The 15,416-nt window shown below is 44.7% G+C and overlaps 3 protein-coding genes across 4 annotated transcripts; 1 reads left to right on the forward strand and 2 right to left on the reverse strand.

The window, feature by feature from the left end:
* Positions 1–258: 258 nt before the first annotated feature.
* Positions 259–2,896, forward strand: LOC141041530 (tetraspanin-6). 2 transcript variants are annotated; one of them, XM_073507969.1, is made up of 3 exons: positions 259–1,362; positions 1,845–2,164; positions 2,542–2,896. In XM_073507969.1, exons 1-3 carry the CDS (start codon positions 850–852, stop codon positions 2,579–2,581), a joined length of 873 nt encoding a protein of 290 aa, XP_073364070.1. In that variant the 5' UTR covers positions 259–849; the 3' UTR covers positions 2,582–2,896. The 2 variants fall into 2 exon arrangements, with proteins under 2 accessions (XP_073364070.1, XP_073364071.1); XM_073507970.1 differs by having other exon boundaries at positions 505–1,362; positions 1,845–2,120.
* Positions 2,897–4,562: 1,666 nt separating this feature from the next.
* Positions 4,563–6,351, reverse strand: LOC109734122 (uncharacterized). The gene is made up of 3 exons (XM_020293344.4): positions 5,949–6,351; positions 5,633–5,754; positions 4,563–5,040 (listed from the first exon to the last, which is right to left on the reverse strand). The coding sequence occupies exons 1-3, from the start codon at positions 6,238–6,240 to the stop codon at positions 4,876–4,878; spliced, it is 579 nt and encodes a 192-aa protein (XP_020148933.1). The 5' UTR covers positions 6,241–6,351; the 3' UTR covers positions 4,563–4,875.
* Positions 6,352–13,150: 6,799 nt separating this feature from the next.
* LOC109734121 (uncharacterized) lies at positions 13,151–15,143 on the reverse strand. Its single transcript, XM_020293343.4, has one exon. It carries the CDS (start codon positions 14,844–14,846, stop codon positions 13,218–13,220), a length of 1,629 nt encoding a protein of 542 aa, XP_020148932.1. The 5' UTR covers positions 14,847–15,143; the 3' UTR covers positions 13,151–13,217.
* Positions 15,144–15,416: the final 273 nt, after the last annotated feature.

Below are 15,416 nucleotides of genomic sequence, written 5' to 3' on the forward strand. Positions count from 1 at the left end.
AGGCACCCGCGCATCGAGGACGATGCCGCGCCATAATTCCGATGCTTTTTGGCAATGGAGAATCGATGCCAAACATGGAAATCTGTGGGGGGGTTTATTCTTGTTCCAGCAAATAAGAAAACAGACAGATATATGCTTCTCTCAAAGACATATATATGATGCCTGGAATTCTCACGGCAGCAATATCCTTGTTTATTGGTATTATTATGAGGCCTGATGCTCTTGAATTCTTATCCTGTGGACTGGCTGAGCTTCAATGGATGTGGAATGTGAAAATGGCAGTGCTTCGTACTATCTTACTGTAAAATGGTATTTTTGCAAGATAGACAGAAATAGGCTGCTAAGGCGGAAAACACGGCGACGGGTAGAAATCAAACACGTAGCACGAAAAAAGCGAAAGTTCGAACCGAAACAAAGTAAATAAATAAAGGCAAGGGTAGGCGCCTCAGATTTCCCAAAACCACCACGGCATTATTAAAGAACGGCCTCCACAAAGGCAAAGCCAATGCCAGCATTAGAATACCCACAAGTACGCCGCATTGCAGGGACACACACACACGCACAGTCACCAGGATGCAAAAGTAGTTCTCCAAGGCAAGAAGAAAGGCAAAGCTTGCTTTGCACCAGGCCGCTCCAGGACACACTACCACCATCCCAATCAGTAGAAGAGAGAGTGAGAGTGAGACAAGCCAAATCAAATTTAGGGCAACAAGAGCCAAGAACACCGTAGCCAGCCGTATCATATAAACCAAACCAAAGGCCAGCAGCAGTGCACATAAGAACAGAGCAGGAGCAGGGGAAGGAGCAAGAAGAACCTGAGCAGGAGCAGGAGCAGGAGCAGGAAGCAAGATGAACGGCATGTACTACCCTCAGCGTTTCAGCAACATGATGATCGGCTACCTCAACCTGGCGACGCTCCTGGCCTCCATCCCGGTCATCGGTGCGGGGCTCTGGCTCGCCAAGGGCTCCACGACGACGTGCTCCTCCATGCTGCAGACGCCGCTGCTCATCATCGGCTTCATCGTGCTCCTCATCTCCCTCGCGGGGTTCGTGGGCGCCTGCTTCCACGTCGCCTGGGCGCTGTGGCTCTACCTCTTCGCCGTGATACTCCTCATCGGCATGCTGCTCGGGCTCACCATGTTCGGGTTCGCCGTCACGGCGGGGGGCGGCGGCACGCAGGTGCAAGGGAGGCCGTACAGGGAGTACCACATCTCGGACTACTCCTCGTGGCTCCAGAAGCATATGCAGGACATCAAGTACTGGAAGCCCGCGCTGGCCTGCGTCGTCGGCTCCAAGGCCTGCCCCAAGATCGCCAACTGGACTCCCATGGATTACCTCCAGCATGATCTCACGCCAATACAGGTTTGCAGTTCAGCCATCGGTCCATTTTCTTCCATAGTTGCTCCTCTTGCTATTTGTCGCCACTACTTTCAGCACTTGTAGTTGTAGTACAACAGAATTCATAATCTGAAGTATAGCCGGCACAAACATAACAAATTGTCAAAGAAATGGTAACATAAAAAATAGCTAGACAAATTATTGATCCAGTTCACCAGTTGCATCTATGTAAATTTAAATATCTCAAGCACAGGTTTATGTTCATTGTCTATTTGGACAAAAACATCAAATTTATTGACCACCAAGATTCAAAACCCAGTAAAGAATGTGACCTGAGGACAAAGTTTGGACCCATTTTCAGATAAACTAAACAAACTAGGTCTACTAAATCTCTAGCTCAGAGCATCTTCAGTGCTCCTGCACCTCTGCTACTTTAATACAAGTTGTAGTTCTAACTAATAGCTTTGCTGCTAAAATTACTAATGGAACTAATCACTATCATGCAGTCTGGGTGCTGCAAGCCACCAACATCATGCACATACAGCGGGGGGATGCCGGTCGGAGCGCAGGACGAGGACTGCTACCAGTGGAACAATGCCCCAAACATCCTGTGCTACCAGTGTAACTCGTGCAAGGCCGGCGTGATGGAGCAGGTGCGCCAGGACTGGCACAAGATCTCCGTGCTAAACGTCATCGTGCTCGTCTTCCTCATCTGCATCTGCGCCTGCGGATGCTGCGCCTTCAGAAACGCCCGCCGCTCCGTCTCCGAGTACCCATACGGGGTAAACCGCATGTCCAAGATCAACCCACGCTGGGACTACTACTGGTACTTTCAGCCAAAAATAAAAAACAAAATAAAATTGTCACACCATTTCTGTTTGATTGCTGCTTTTCATTGGCATTTCTTTTCTCTTCAGATGTTTGGTTTCAGCCCCAAAAATGCATTTCTACAGTCTCATGATCAAAGCGAAAAAATGGATTAGTTTATTTCTGAATAGTGCTCATTCAACAGAAAAGGGGGGCGGGGTGTTCCTTCTATTCTGTTTTCACAACTGCATAATCATGCTTCGGTGCTTCTTCATTAACGAAATTCTTTGCACACATAAAAAAAGTAATGATGACACTGGCAATATAACGCAATTTCAGTTTGTGGCCATCCATTTGCTGTGATCTTCTAACACTCCTTTATGATTTTCGCTACAGGTGGCGATGGTTCCGCGATAGGAGGGAACAGATGTACTAGGCTAGCCATCGGAACTCAACTCATGTATAATATTTTCTTGATGGTAAATGGCCGAGGGGTTGGGTCAGTTCTGCATAGCACTCTGGTAGTGACCAATAATTAATCTTCTGTAGATATTCAGTATGAGGAAAGTGCAAGATGGTGAAGTGGAAGGCATGTGTAGTTTATCCAGTATTGGTAGAATGCTTTGCATATTGTAGCATACTTAGTTAGAGAATTCAGAAGAGAAGAGACTTCATGTCTATGGTGGGAAATCCAGTCAGCTATATATATGACCATATCAGCACATGTACTGTTGGTGTGACTTCTATTTCCCATGTTTTGGTCATGCCTACCTTCTGCTATGATATCAGTAGACCCATAGACTGCGGCTAAATCTAAGACAGGCTCTCCATCTTTAGCACTCATGGCATGGACCGTCGTACTTTGAAGTGATTTGAAAGCACTTTAGATAGTGGATACAGCTCAGCGATATTTCAGAAAGAAATAAGTTCTAACTAAAGGAAAATATATATAATAATGAGATGACAAACAAATGGGAAAAATCAAATAATTTTATCACAAAAAAGTGCAGTGATCATCTACAATTAGTATTGGCTACAACAGCATATATTCCTATTAACCTTTCTCCACTATGGTAGACAAAGTGTTTTACATTTCTTTTAGTACATATCTAGTTGGTGAGTTCGAAAGAGAAGTGATGTCATGTCTATCAAGTAAAATCCACAGAGTCAGCTATAAGACTATATCAGCACATGTACTGTTGGTCTGACTTCTATAGTTGTCATGTTTTGTACTGTTGGTCTGACTTCTATAGTTGTCATGTTTTGGCCTGTCTACCTTCTGATATGATTACCCTAAACTGAGGCTAAACCTAAGACAGGCTCTCCAACTTCAGCACCCATGGACCATGGCAAGGAAACACTTTACAGCTCAGCAATAGTTCAGAAGGCACTGCTAATTCAAGGCAGAATAATGTAACGGTAAGACAAACACCTGATAAGAACGAAATAACTGTATCACAAGCAATGTGTAGTGACCATGTATGATTAGCATTGATCAGAATAGAATATATTCTCATCGACCTTTTTCACATAAAACTTGATGCTGGATAGACGGTGCAGCAACATCGCCGATAAGAATAATACTAGACGGAATCTCAAAAGGTGCCAAGTGATTACTGGATTGCAGGTGTTCTGAGTTTTGGGACAATCTGTCTCTAGGAAGCAAAGTATCTAGCGTCCCGTGTCAGCTATGACTGTCTAACAAGATGCTGATTCAATGCAAATTCTGGAACACAACACAAGCAAAGAGACAGTCTGAAATGAACTCACCTCCTTGCAACCCAGGTAGCCTCCAAGTGGGGAATGATTCCGAGAAGTAAGAGCCCGGGGGAGACTCAAACCAAACTCTTAATCTCAACCCGCAATGAAGTCATTCGGTGATTTTAGTTGAGTATCATCAAATTCCACTAGAACAGGTCATCTGAGTGGCCCCCTGTTGAAGATTCATGGACTCTCATTATATGGGGATTATAACAGCAGCAGTTGTTCCTGCAAGGAGCATTCTTCCAGTAGGGGAGTTACCCAGCAACAACAGGGATCGTTGTGCATCCAGTGCAATTTGCATGTTTGAAAGCACAATTGCCAGGCAACTAAATCTGCAGAAACAGGGTCATAGTGCCCAGGACAGGAAAACGGGCCACCTGGAATAGCAGGGATGGAGAAAATGTCTGACAAAAAAACAAGGAAGCAATGGAAGGCTGGAAGCTATGGAAGAACGATCTGCATCTAATTCATAGATGCTTCTCTAGAACTGTGACATTTATGCAATATTCTGCAACACAACATAAACTGCTCTTCCAGGACATCAGAACTGAGGGGGTGGAATGCAAAGGGAGGCAAGGAACATGAGCAGTAGATCAATAACAATCACTAGTAGTTCCAATACTGACTCCGTACGAACTTCTCTACCATAAATGTGACAGAAGGTTGCACTCATTTGTCATTTCTGATTACCAGCACACAACTAAGATCATTTGGTTTATTCTAAATACAACACAGAACCAATATCTCATTACAATGAAGACAAATTTGAGAACATCATATCAAAACAAAATCTGCCACTTTGGGATGGCTGTTGAGGGGACGGGTACAGCCAAAGGTTCACCCAGAAGGGTTGTGGCATTGTTGACAGCTGTAGCACAGAACATATTCAAGCTATCTGGAAAAAAATAGGAACGAAACGGGGCAGCAGAAACGAGTTAGACGCCTTGCCGTTTCCAGAGGAGCTCCTCAAGCCATTGCAGCTTTCTTTTCTGCCTCTATCTGCTTTAGCTCTGCCAACCTTTCCACCCATGCCCGGTCTCTTGCCACTGCAGCCATCTTTCTTTCTGTCCGTTCTGCCTCCTTCCTCTTCACAGCAACAGAATACTGTGCTTTGCGCTTCCTCTTCTCAGCCTGCCAAACCAAGATGGATGAATGTAAGGAATAATTATAAATATAAAATTCAGGTCTGGGTAATTATTAGACATATGGACAGAGCATAAGTGAACAGCATAACAAAAGTTTGGTATCATTATAACAAGACAAGTTTTTGAATCTGTGAAGCATGAAGGTAAGCTGCATGATACTAAGTATTGACGCAGTTCAAACTTATAGCTTCAAGCCCATGAGAAGAACATAAAAAGGAAAAAAGCAAGAAAGAACGAAGAACAGTGGGTTAGTAAAAATGTAGGTGTTTGTATTAGCACAATACTTTTAAAATGCCTACTCGACTACTCGTCTAAACTATGATTAGCTAGTTCCAATTCTAATATGATATTTAGCACTGCTCAGTAGCATGAAAAATTTACTTCTATTCAGGATTTCACCACCCTGTTAAAACTGCCTATGTTCTCAGGATTCAGTCTGTTAAAACTACCTATGTTCTCAGAATTTCATCGGCCTGTTACTTTTTCCACTCCAGAAGACACATACAGATTTTGATAACCTTGCATACACCCATCACACAATTAAAACAAGCATTGCAGGGAACTGAACAAATGCACACCATGATGAAGTCCTTGCGCTGCTTGATCCGCTTCTTCTCCTTCCTCCCCTGCACGCTGCCCTTGTTCGGCTGGCTCGAAGGGATAGGCTCCCCCGGCGTGCACTTCACCCAGTAGTGCGGACCTGCCAACCAATAACAGCAGCATCAGCAGTGTTAACCAGACTGAAACCGCAAGAGCGGCGCGCAGTTCGAACGAATCGCATAAATCGGCACAGCAGCGACCCGCAATTAAAATGATGATAATCCAAAACGAATTGTGCAGATCGTCGCTGTCTTTAGACTACTAAGAAACGCGGAATGGCACAGATCACCGTGCCTTTGGGTCGCAGGCTGGCCCTCTTGCGCCGGGACACGAACCCCGGGCGCCGCTTGGGGAACCTGGTCTCCGTGAGCCCTCTGAAGAGGCTGGCACCCATTTCCGGCGCCCGCGCGACGGCGGTGGCGGTGGCGGTGGCAGCCGCGGCGGAGAACGGCCGGAACCCGATCGGATCCAGGAGCCGGAGAGGACGGGGAGGGAGCGCAGGAGGACCTGGTGCGCGCCGGGAAAGAGGCGCCGCCGGCGAGTAGAGCGGCGGGAGTGCTCGCCGGAGGGCTCGGAGGAGCGCCATCGTGGAGAAGGTTCTAGAAGATTGCTGCGTGGCGTCGGGCTAGGGTTTTAACGGAGGGAGAAGGCGAGCTGCGCGGCGTGCGCTCTCCAGCGCTGAGAGAGCCCAGCTGGTGTAGAATAGTTGAAGGCGCCCTTTGGAAATTACGTAATCAGGAGGGGATCGTCTAAAAATGAAGACGTAATCAGAGGGGGTCTACGTAGTAGTCAAGGAAAGACAACATGACACAAAACGACCAGCAAAAAATAATTCCTGATGAGATGACCCTCAAGCGGCGCCACATCAAAGAAATGAGTCGATGCAGAGTGTGCTTGGCCATGGATGAGGATATACAGCATGCCCTCATGCACCTCTCCCATGCCAAGAGATTCTGGGCAGAAGCAAGGCCGATGTTTGACATTCAGCTGCCCAGACTACATCCTGCTACTTGGTCCAAGGATATTTTATGTGACCTGCAATTCACGGATAGAGAAAGGGCGATCATTGTTTCCGTTATGTGGTCTATCTGGCATTCGAGAAATGGCATTACCCATGACCAGGAAAAGATCGATCCGGCTACATCCGTGAGACTTACGAGAGAAGCCCTTGCTCTTTTAGATGTTCACCGACAGTATGTAAAACTTATGTCGGGGCATGGCTGGAGACCCCCAGAGAATAATAGAATGAAAATCAACTCAGATGCATTAATGTTTGGAGCACGGTATAAGCCACTTCCTGGAGTCTCTGATCTAATCATCACCGAGGCACTCGCCATTCGTGAGGGCGTCCGTGTTGCTAAACTTCGAGGCTATGAAGAAGTGGAGATGGAGACTGGCAACCTGGAGATAGTTAATCTCTGGACAAGTCACCATAATTCCTGTTCGATTGTGGCACCTACCTTTCAAGAAATAGACGAGCTTGCCAATAGTTTTCAATTTTTTTGCCATTGAATATGTAAACAGATCAGCCAATTATCCGGCTAACTTTTGTGCTAAGCGTGCTTGCACAATAGTTGTAGTCGAAAGTTGGCTTGATGAGACACATGGCTTCTTAGTATGCAGCCTATTGGTTGATTGCTCAGCGAATGCTTTTATTTAAATAAAGCTCGATATTCCTTGCAAAAAGGACCAACAAAAAATGAAATACGTCAAAAATCATCTCGGCCGTATTTCTTTCAATCGTAAGCCACCAGCCGGAGATTTAAAAAAGGTAAGAAAAAGGGACACCGCAATCGCCCTCGTCATGCCAATCTTTTAAGACAACCTATTCACTCATCTCTAAAAACGATATGGTAACTGCTAAAAAAATATCGGTTGAAGTATCACCCCACGCAATGCAGTCTTGCAATGGTTTATCATCAGTCTAAAGGGTTGGAGAAACCTGGCCAGCCATAGAACAACTCGAAATAGGAGGCCAACCGAGTTGAATAGTGCAAAGGGCACATCTAAACTAAACAATATGCAGGCTCCAGACAGCAAAGCACCGAAATCGCTGATTAAAGGGGCCCCTTGCAAAGGTCCCTCTTACATTCTCTGGTGGTGACAAGTGGTGCACCACATGCATGTCAATTATCGTAACCTCGAAGCTTTCCCTTTTTTCCTAGAATTTTTTTTCAAAACATTTTATCTCTTGAATCATGTGTCCAAATCACGAGCAGTTGAATTTCTCGCATCGAGACTTTGAAACTAGATCCCGTCTTAATAGGTTTCGACGAAGTTTTTTACGAAAAAATAGAAAAAACCAGGAATCAGAAAAAACAGAAACTGAAATAAAAACAAAAACCAAAGAGACAAAAAGGGGGAAATCAAAACTGAAAAAAAAAATCAAAACCCAGAAGCAAAGTTGTGCTTTTTTCAATTTTTTGGAAATGCAACTGTACTTTTCACTCTTTAGAAAGTGTATCTGTGCATCTCATAGAAGCATAAGCTGTGCTTTTCTCTTTTTTGGGAAACACAATTGTGCTCATGGTGAAAGCATAGGTTGTGCTTTTCCTATTTTTTAGGAATCATACTTCTGCTTTTCCTTCTCGGGACGCACAGTTGTGCTTCTGCGAGAAGAGCAACTGTGTTTTTCCTTTTAGCTCGCAGAAGTATAACTATGCTTTTCCTTTTCCTGAAAGCACAAGTTATGCTTCACACGAGGAAAAAATGGTAAAAATACTTTTTTTTTCCGACAAAAACATAGAAAAACCGAGCATAATTCAAAACCCAAAAAATGTGTGCGGAAAAGAGAAAACATCATGCACCCGCGGGGTGCACCCAGTGCACGACACATGGCGGCGGCTGGGAGCTTGTGTGCCGCTTCGAGGGAGCAACTATTAAGGGGTACCGCTGTTGGGGAACCCAACGGGCACTTTTGATGGGCTGGGAGTCAAAACCCCAAAAATGTGTGCACAGAAGAGAAAAAGGCATGCTCATATGGGGTGCGTCCAGCGCACGACACGTGGCAGCGGCTGGGAGCTTGTGCGCCGCTTTGAGGGAGCAACTAATTAAGGCGCTCCTAGCCCACCAAAAGTGCCCATTGGGTTTCCCCAAACGACACCCCTTATTAGTTGCTGCGCACAAGCGACATATAATACCAAGCGCTCATGGGCCATGACCCAGTAGAGAGAGGAGGGGAGGTTGGGCTGAACGATATGTGTTACCTGTGTCGGTCTTTCTGACATTTCAAATCCTTCAACTCTAGAAGCACTCACCTGATGAGAAGCCCTAGCTCTTGCACTTGATCTATCTTTGGATCAAGGTTTTATTGCATTTGATTGCAAACTAGTTGTTTCAGAGATAGCAAATGGAAGATATGGCATGATTATTAGAGAAGTCATTACTCGGGCAAGAGAATTCACTAGCTGCTAGTTTATATTTGAAGGTCGAGCCGTGAACTGTGAAGCTAACAATTTAGCCAAATTTTCGTCTTCTTTAGATGTGGGTCGCCACATGTGGATGGGCATCCCTCATTACCCTTTTGTGATTCCTATAAACCTTACAATTGAGTAATAAAGTTTAGTTTACCGCACAAAAAAACTGTGTAGGTCTTTGGATCATGTTGTTTGAGCCCTTAAATTGGACAACACACATTGTGCTCACTACATATATACTTTCTATGTTAGATAGGAAACACAATTGTGCTCGTGGTGAAAGCATGGTGATAGCCGCTTCATATTATATGAGGGGTAAAAGAGTCTATCTATGAGCAATTTCACATCATTAGAAGAAAAAATGGATGAAAGTGTTATAAAGGGCATAAAATTTAGACTCGATGTTAGATAGGGAAGAAAAAGTTTTTCAGTGTCAAGTAAGGAAACGAAATTTAAGATAGTGTTAAATAAGGAATTCTTTCTACAACTAAATAATCAATCATAGGAGTAGTTTCACAAATAAGGACATATAGAATGGGCACAAATGAATCTCACTTATCCCCTACATCTCTCACGTCTATGTGGAATTACTCACGCGTGAGAGGGGAATAACCAATAAACATGCACGTAGATTAAACAGGGAGGAATCATATCGATAACATCGCAAAGTCAGGGCCGGTCCTGAGATTTTGGGGGCCCGGGGCGAAAGTAAAACCCGAGGCCCCTTAATATACACATCAAAACATAACGAATGTATAGTGTGATATAGTGGTGCAAAGCTATAATCCATAAAGGTAATAGATCTCAATATAAGCTTATCGATCATTAGTCATATTCACAAATAATTTGTTTCCCAATATTGTCTATCCCTAAACCATGGTCAACAATGAAGACACAATATTAATCATCATTTATAAGTATTTATCAATCAGATAGTAAAATCGCGTAGGACATATCTACCTATAGCGGATCCACATTTCATCAACCAAACTAAAAATAGGTCAGGAGAATGATGAAACAGATCCTAAGTACATACCGAAAGAGAAAACTAATGCTTGAAGTGCTCATACTAACAAAGTGAGAGAAATGATGCAGGAAAATCATTATGCATATTTGGACCAACGTTATCCAAACATGTATACGAGTCACAAATTCTTCTACAAAATCTGAGATCAGCCATGCCAGGTCACTTACTACTAGTAGTACTAGTGTACTACGTTCACTTGATTTGGGCAATCGTAAACAATAGGCACACTAGAAATTTTAATATACCCCAATTAGTTGCAGCCGCGGCGGCTACGTATCAGCGGGCCTCTCGAGTTACGCAGCTGCACTAGATATCTAAGCCCACAACATGGCACAACCGGACGTGGGGGCAGTACTGACACATGCATCTCTTTTTCTACACATAGTACAGTACACATTGTCTATTTTCTCTTATACAACTCGTGGCTTTTAATTTCCTGTTGATAATTTAGATGGTTCATATTTTTTAAACCAAATTTAAATGTTGAAACTTTCTATATACTTGAACTCGTGATTTCAAGATCTTTAGAACAAGCTTAATTTTGGATACTTTTTGAACACGTTTGAATCCATTTATTTCACACAATATGTTTCAATTATTTCAGAAGAACTATTTATTTCAGTTATTTTGAACCACTAATTTCCATTGATTTTTTTAAATACAATTGCAATCATTTCAATCGTTGTAAAACGCCTATTTCACACATTAGAAAACATATATTTCCAGTCGTTCCAAAAGAATTGGCTCCCTAATTTCTGAAAACCGATTTCACTCATTTCGAAAAGCTCATTTCTTTATGTTCAAAATATCAATTTCACTCATTAGAAGAAACTGATGTCACTAATTTCAAAAGAATAATTTCACTCAGTTGAGAAAATAGATTTCACTCGGTTTAAAAGAATGATCTCGCTCATTTCAGAAAAAGATTTCACTCATTCCAAAAAGTATGTTTCACTATGTTAAAAAAAACAGATTCCGCTCATTTCAAAAGGATGGATTTATCCTTATTCAAAAAACTTATTTCACTCATTTCAAGAAATATATTTAAATCATTTCAACACAGTTGATTTCACTAAATTAAAAAACATATTTCACTCAGTTTAATAGAATGCACTAAATTGAAAACACATATTTATCTCAGTTTGACAGAATGATTTTATCATTTCAAAAAATGATTTCACTCGTTTCAAAAAGTGATTCACTCATTTTAACAAACATGTTTCACTCATTCAAAACACTGGTTTCACTCATTCCAAAAAATATATTTAAAATATTTCAAAACGGTTGATTTCACTAAATAAAAAAACATATTTCACTCAGTTTAATAGAATGCACTAAATTGAAAAAACATATTTCACTCAGTTTGACAGAATGATTTTATCATTTCAAAAAAATGATTTCACTCATTTCAAAAAGTGATTTCACTCATTTTAACAAACATGTTTCACTCATTCAAAACATTGGTTTCACTCATTCCAAAATATATATTTAAATAATTTCAAAACGGTTGATTTCACTAAATTGAAAAAATATATTTCACTCAGCTTAATGAGAATGATTTCTAGCATTTCAAAAAAATATTTCAGTCATTTTAACAAACATGTTTCACTCATCCAAAACACTGGTTTCACTCATTCCAAAATATATATTTAAATCATTTCAATACGGTTGATTTTACTAAATTGGAAAAATATATTTCACTTAGGTGAATAGAATAATTTCTATCATTTTAAAAAAAGATTTGACTCATTTTAACAAACATGTTTCACTCATTCAAAACATTGGTTTCACTCATTCCAAAAAGTATGTTTTGTTGTGTTCAAAAAACAGATTCCGCTCATTCGAAAAACTTATTTCACTCATTTCAAAAGTTGGATATAACTTATTTCAAAATGGTTGATTTCAGTAATTTGACAAAATGATTTCACTCAATTTGACAGACATATTTCACTAATTCCAAAATACAGATTTCACTCATTTCAGAAAAATGGATTGCACTCGTTTCAAAAGGTGGATTCCACTTGCTTCAAAAACAGATTTCACTGATCAATATATATTGAAATGGGGATATGATTGAAATAACAAAACTCAAACTAGACGAAGTATATTCAAGATTGGCCTTGTTTTAAAGATTTGTACGCCAAAAGTTCGAATATATAAATAGTTTCAAAATTAAATTTTTGGTTTAAAAAGATATAAATGATTTAAATTAGCAAAGGTAAAATAAAAAAAATGTGAATTTGTTGTGTAAGAGAGAAGAGAGACTGCACATGTACTTTTGCTGTCATGCATGCGTCGTACAGTACATGAGAGAGAGGAGCATGCATGCATCTGATCAAAGGTAGGCCCATGTAATAATTTTGGTGGGGTTCATTCACTGTATTTTGTCAGGTATAGATGTTGTATAGCAGAAACTGTAGATAAATACGTGGCAGCTGCATGAATCTTCAGGCACCCAATGGATGATGGATTACTAACCGGTACATCCCGGTTCTGGTAAAAAGAGCTTTGCGTATTTGGTTCTACACATCAAGTAGGAAAATAAGGTTTATTTATTCTTGATGGATTATCGTTAGTAAAAAAGGCGAGAACAATAAAAACCCTTTGGAAAACTAAATAAATACTCATATGAAAGTGTCAAAATATTGAGCCATCACCCGCAGGGTGGAGCTCACCCTAGACGACGCCTGCAACATGCACGCGCTCTTCCCGGTCGATGCCAGTTTTAGCTCCGGTAGGGCTGCATCCTAGCGCTCGCCGATCACAATTGGTCGACCAGCTCGCTTGGCAAGGCGGATGGTGGTGTCATCGTGGATGAGCTCGACCAACCCGGGAAGTCAATGGCGAGGGCAGGGATTATGGGACGGAGTAGTATTTAACTCCTTAAAAAACGTCTTACATTATAGGACGGAGATAATAGTATTTAACTTCTTATAAAATACATTTTTTTATCAAATATAGGTTTGGGGGAATCCCACGTTCTTTTTTCTCATATATACATTCTACATCACTATCTAGACAATTCTAAAACAAGAATTTTGGGACAGTGGTAATACGGAAGGGTCCTGTATGTACCTTGAGTTATAGTGAGTCATTACAGTTCTTAGTCACAGTACAAAATTACAATGGAGTCGTCGCCATTAGCGGTAGCTCGACCTCGTGCGCCCACTCGACGCACCTCGTCTCGAAATGACGGCTCCTCACCTCGTTGGGCAGGTAGTTCAGCCAGACCTTGAGCCCCAGCCGCCACCGCATGGTCCTCCCCTCCGCCTCCCGCCCTACCCTCCACGTCACCTCCTCCGGCAGCTCGTCGCCGGCCACCACCAGCCCCCGCATCTTGCTGAACGCTCGCCCAGGACCCCCGTACCGGCGCCTCATGCCGCTGCGCGGGTCGGCCTCTCTGCTGCCCGGGCGCCACGACGAGACCTCCGTCCCGGTGGCCGGGTCGCACAGCACGCCCTCGAACACGCCGGCGCTGCCCTCCGCCTCCTGCTCCCACCGCCAGCTCCGGTTCCGTGCCCGCGACGACGAGCGCATCTTCGCCTTGACCTTCGGGTCGCCGCCGAGCTTGGTTGCGCCGGAGAAGGCGCCCTTGACGGTGCGCGTCGTCTCCACCTCCCGCTCCGGGTTCCCCGTCGACCGGCCCAGGCTCGGGCCCGTGGCGTACGACGAGCCGAACTTGGGGCCGACCCAGAGGCGGATACGCGACGGGAAGTGCCTCTCGCCGTCCAGGACATGGTCGTCGTCGACGACGTCTTCCTCGGTGCCGGTGTCGTCCTTCTTACTATACCCGAGCCGCACGACGCGCACCCGTATGTTGTCGACGTGCACGCCGACGACGATGAAGCCATTGTCTCGCACGCTCACCGCGTACTCCACCTGGGCCACGGCCTCCAGCTGCTGGTGCACCAGGCCGTACCGCAGCGCCGGCTCCTCCGGCAGCTCATGAGGCAAGGCCGTGATCGTCGCCGTCGACGTTGCACCAGCGACGCGGGGGATGGCGAGCACCGGCGCGTACCCTCTCAGCACCCAGAGCCCGTGCACGTTTGCGGCGTACGACAAGCACGCGACGTCGGGCTTGGCCGGCGGCTTGGGCGCCGACTGCATCTCCCGCAGCAGGCACCACTTGGCCAGCATGTAGCCGAGCGACCGCATGAACTGCTCCTCGACGTCCGGGCCGACCGCGAGCAGGAGCGCGCCGAGCGCCGCCGGGGCGCAGCCGGCGAGGGCGCGCTCGATGTCTGTGCCAAGAGCTCGGAAGAAGAGGAACCCGAGGTCCGCGGGGGCCTCCAGAGCGCACAGCCAGAAGAGCCGCATGAGCAGAGCCAGCGAGAAAAGTGGGGAGCCATCGGTGCCCGTGGCCGCGATGACGGCGGACACGACCTCCTCATCCAGCTTCCACTCCGGCGGCGACGCGTCCGGCGTTCTGCTCAAGGAAGGGATGGACGGCGAGAGCGCGGTCACCTCGTCGAGCAGCTGGGCCAGAAGCAGCAGCCGCGGGGCGACCTCGGAGGCTGCCGCGAATGCCTCGGACGTCCAGAGCACGCGGCGCGCCACGCCGTTGGCACTGTCTACGGCGATGGAGAAAGCGACGACGGCCGTACCGCCGTCCGCGGTGGCGGTGCAGTCGGCCTGCAGGACGATGGAGGCGCCCTCGGCCTCGGGGGAGGCGGCGAGGGGGGTGGATGCCGTGCCGTTGCCGGCGCCGGGAGGAGGGAGGGTGGCCAGCCACGGCCACACCTCGTCCATGGGTTGTGGCTAGGAGGAAGACTGGATACGTGGGCGTGATGGCGCGCGCGGGCTGTGCATTTCTGTGGTGTGCCGTTGTTCGGTGTAGCTTCTGGCACGGAATGGAGGTTTGGTTGGTTTGGAATGTGGAGGCCCGGTTGCCCACATAGGGCACGACGTGGACTAGCAGAAGTGAACAACCGCCTTACATCTACTTCTTGTGATGTCTCAAAAAAATTCTATTTCTTATGCGGATTGCTAGAGCTCAGTTAACTAAGACTTAACGAAGTCTCAGTTAATATTATATTTATGAGATTTTATGTGAAGATACGTGCATTTTTTTATTTTTTTCATTCTTTTATATGTTGTGTTACTTGATTGAGATTTGATTAAGCCTCATCGACTGAGATCTAACCACACCCTTTTTTGTGTACTCATTTTTGGCTTCAAATAAAATTGTGTACTCATTTTCTCAACCGCAAAAAGGGCCCGACAATTGAACACTCGCCTAGATAAGAAATTGAGTTCAACCCCAACTCCCCTTCTGCCGTCCGATACACATCTAACAAAAATGGTTGAGTGTATCTGCGT

This window comes from Aegilops tauschii, chromosome 1, assembly GCF_002575655.3.
Source record: "Aegilops tauschii subsp. strangulata cultivar AL8/78 chromosome 1, Aet v6.0, whole genome shotgun sequence".
NCBI lineage: Eukaryota > Viridiplantae > Streptophyta > Magnoliopsida > Poales > Poaceae > Aegilops > Aegilops tauschii.

Excerpts from the sequence above, each read along its gene's own strand:
- LOC141041530 (XM_073507969.1), top strand. The coding sequence starts at position 850 with ATGAACGGCATGTACTACCCTCAGCGTTTCAGCAACATGATGATCGGC. Across the intron at positions 1,363-1,844 it reads ATGATCTCACGCCAATACAG|TCTGGGTGCTGCAAGCCACC; the intron begins GTTTGCAGTTCA and ends ACTATCATGCAG. Across the intron at positions 2,165-2,541 it reads CCACGCTGGGACTACTACTG|GTGGCGATGGTTCCGCGATA; the intron begins GTACTTTCAGCC and ends TTTTCGCTACAG.
- LOC109734122 (XM_020293344.4), bottom strand. The coding sequence starts at position 6,240 with ATGGCGCTCCTCCGAGCCCTCCGGCGAGCACTCCCGCCGCTCTACTCG. Across the intron at positions 5,755-5,948 it reads GGCCAGCCTGCGACCCAAAG|GTCCGCACTACTGGGTGAAG; the intron begins GCACGGTGATCT and ends ATTGGTTGGCAG. Across the intron at positions 5,041-5,632 it reads AGCGCAAGGACTTCATCATG|GCTGAGAAGAGGAAGCGCAA; the intron begins GTGTGCATTTGT and ends TTGGTTTGGCAG.
- LOC109734121 (XM_020293343.4), bottom strand. The coding sequence starts at position 14,846 with ATGGACGAGGTGTGGCCGTGGCTGGCCACCCTCCCTCCTCCCGGCGCC.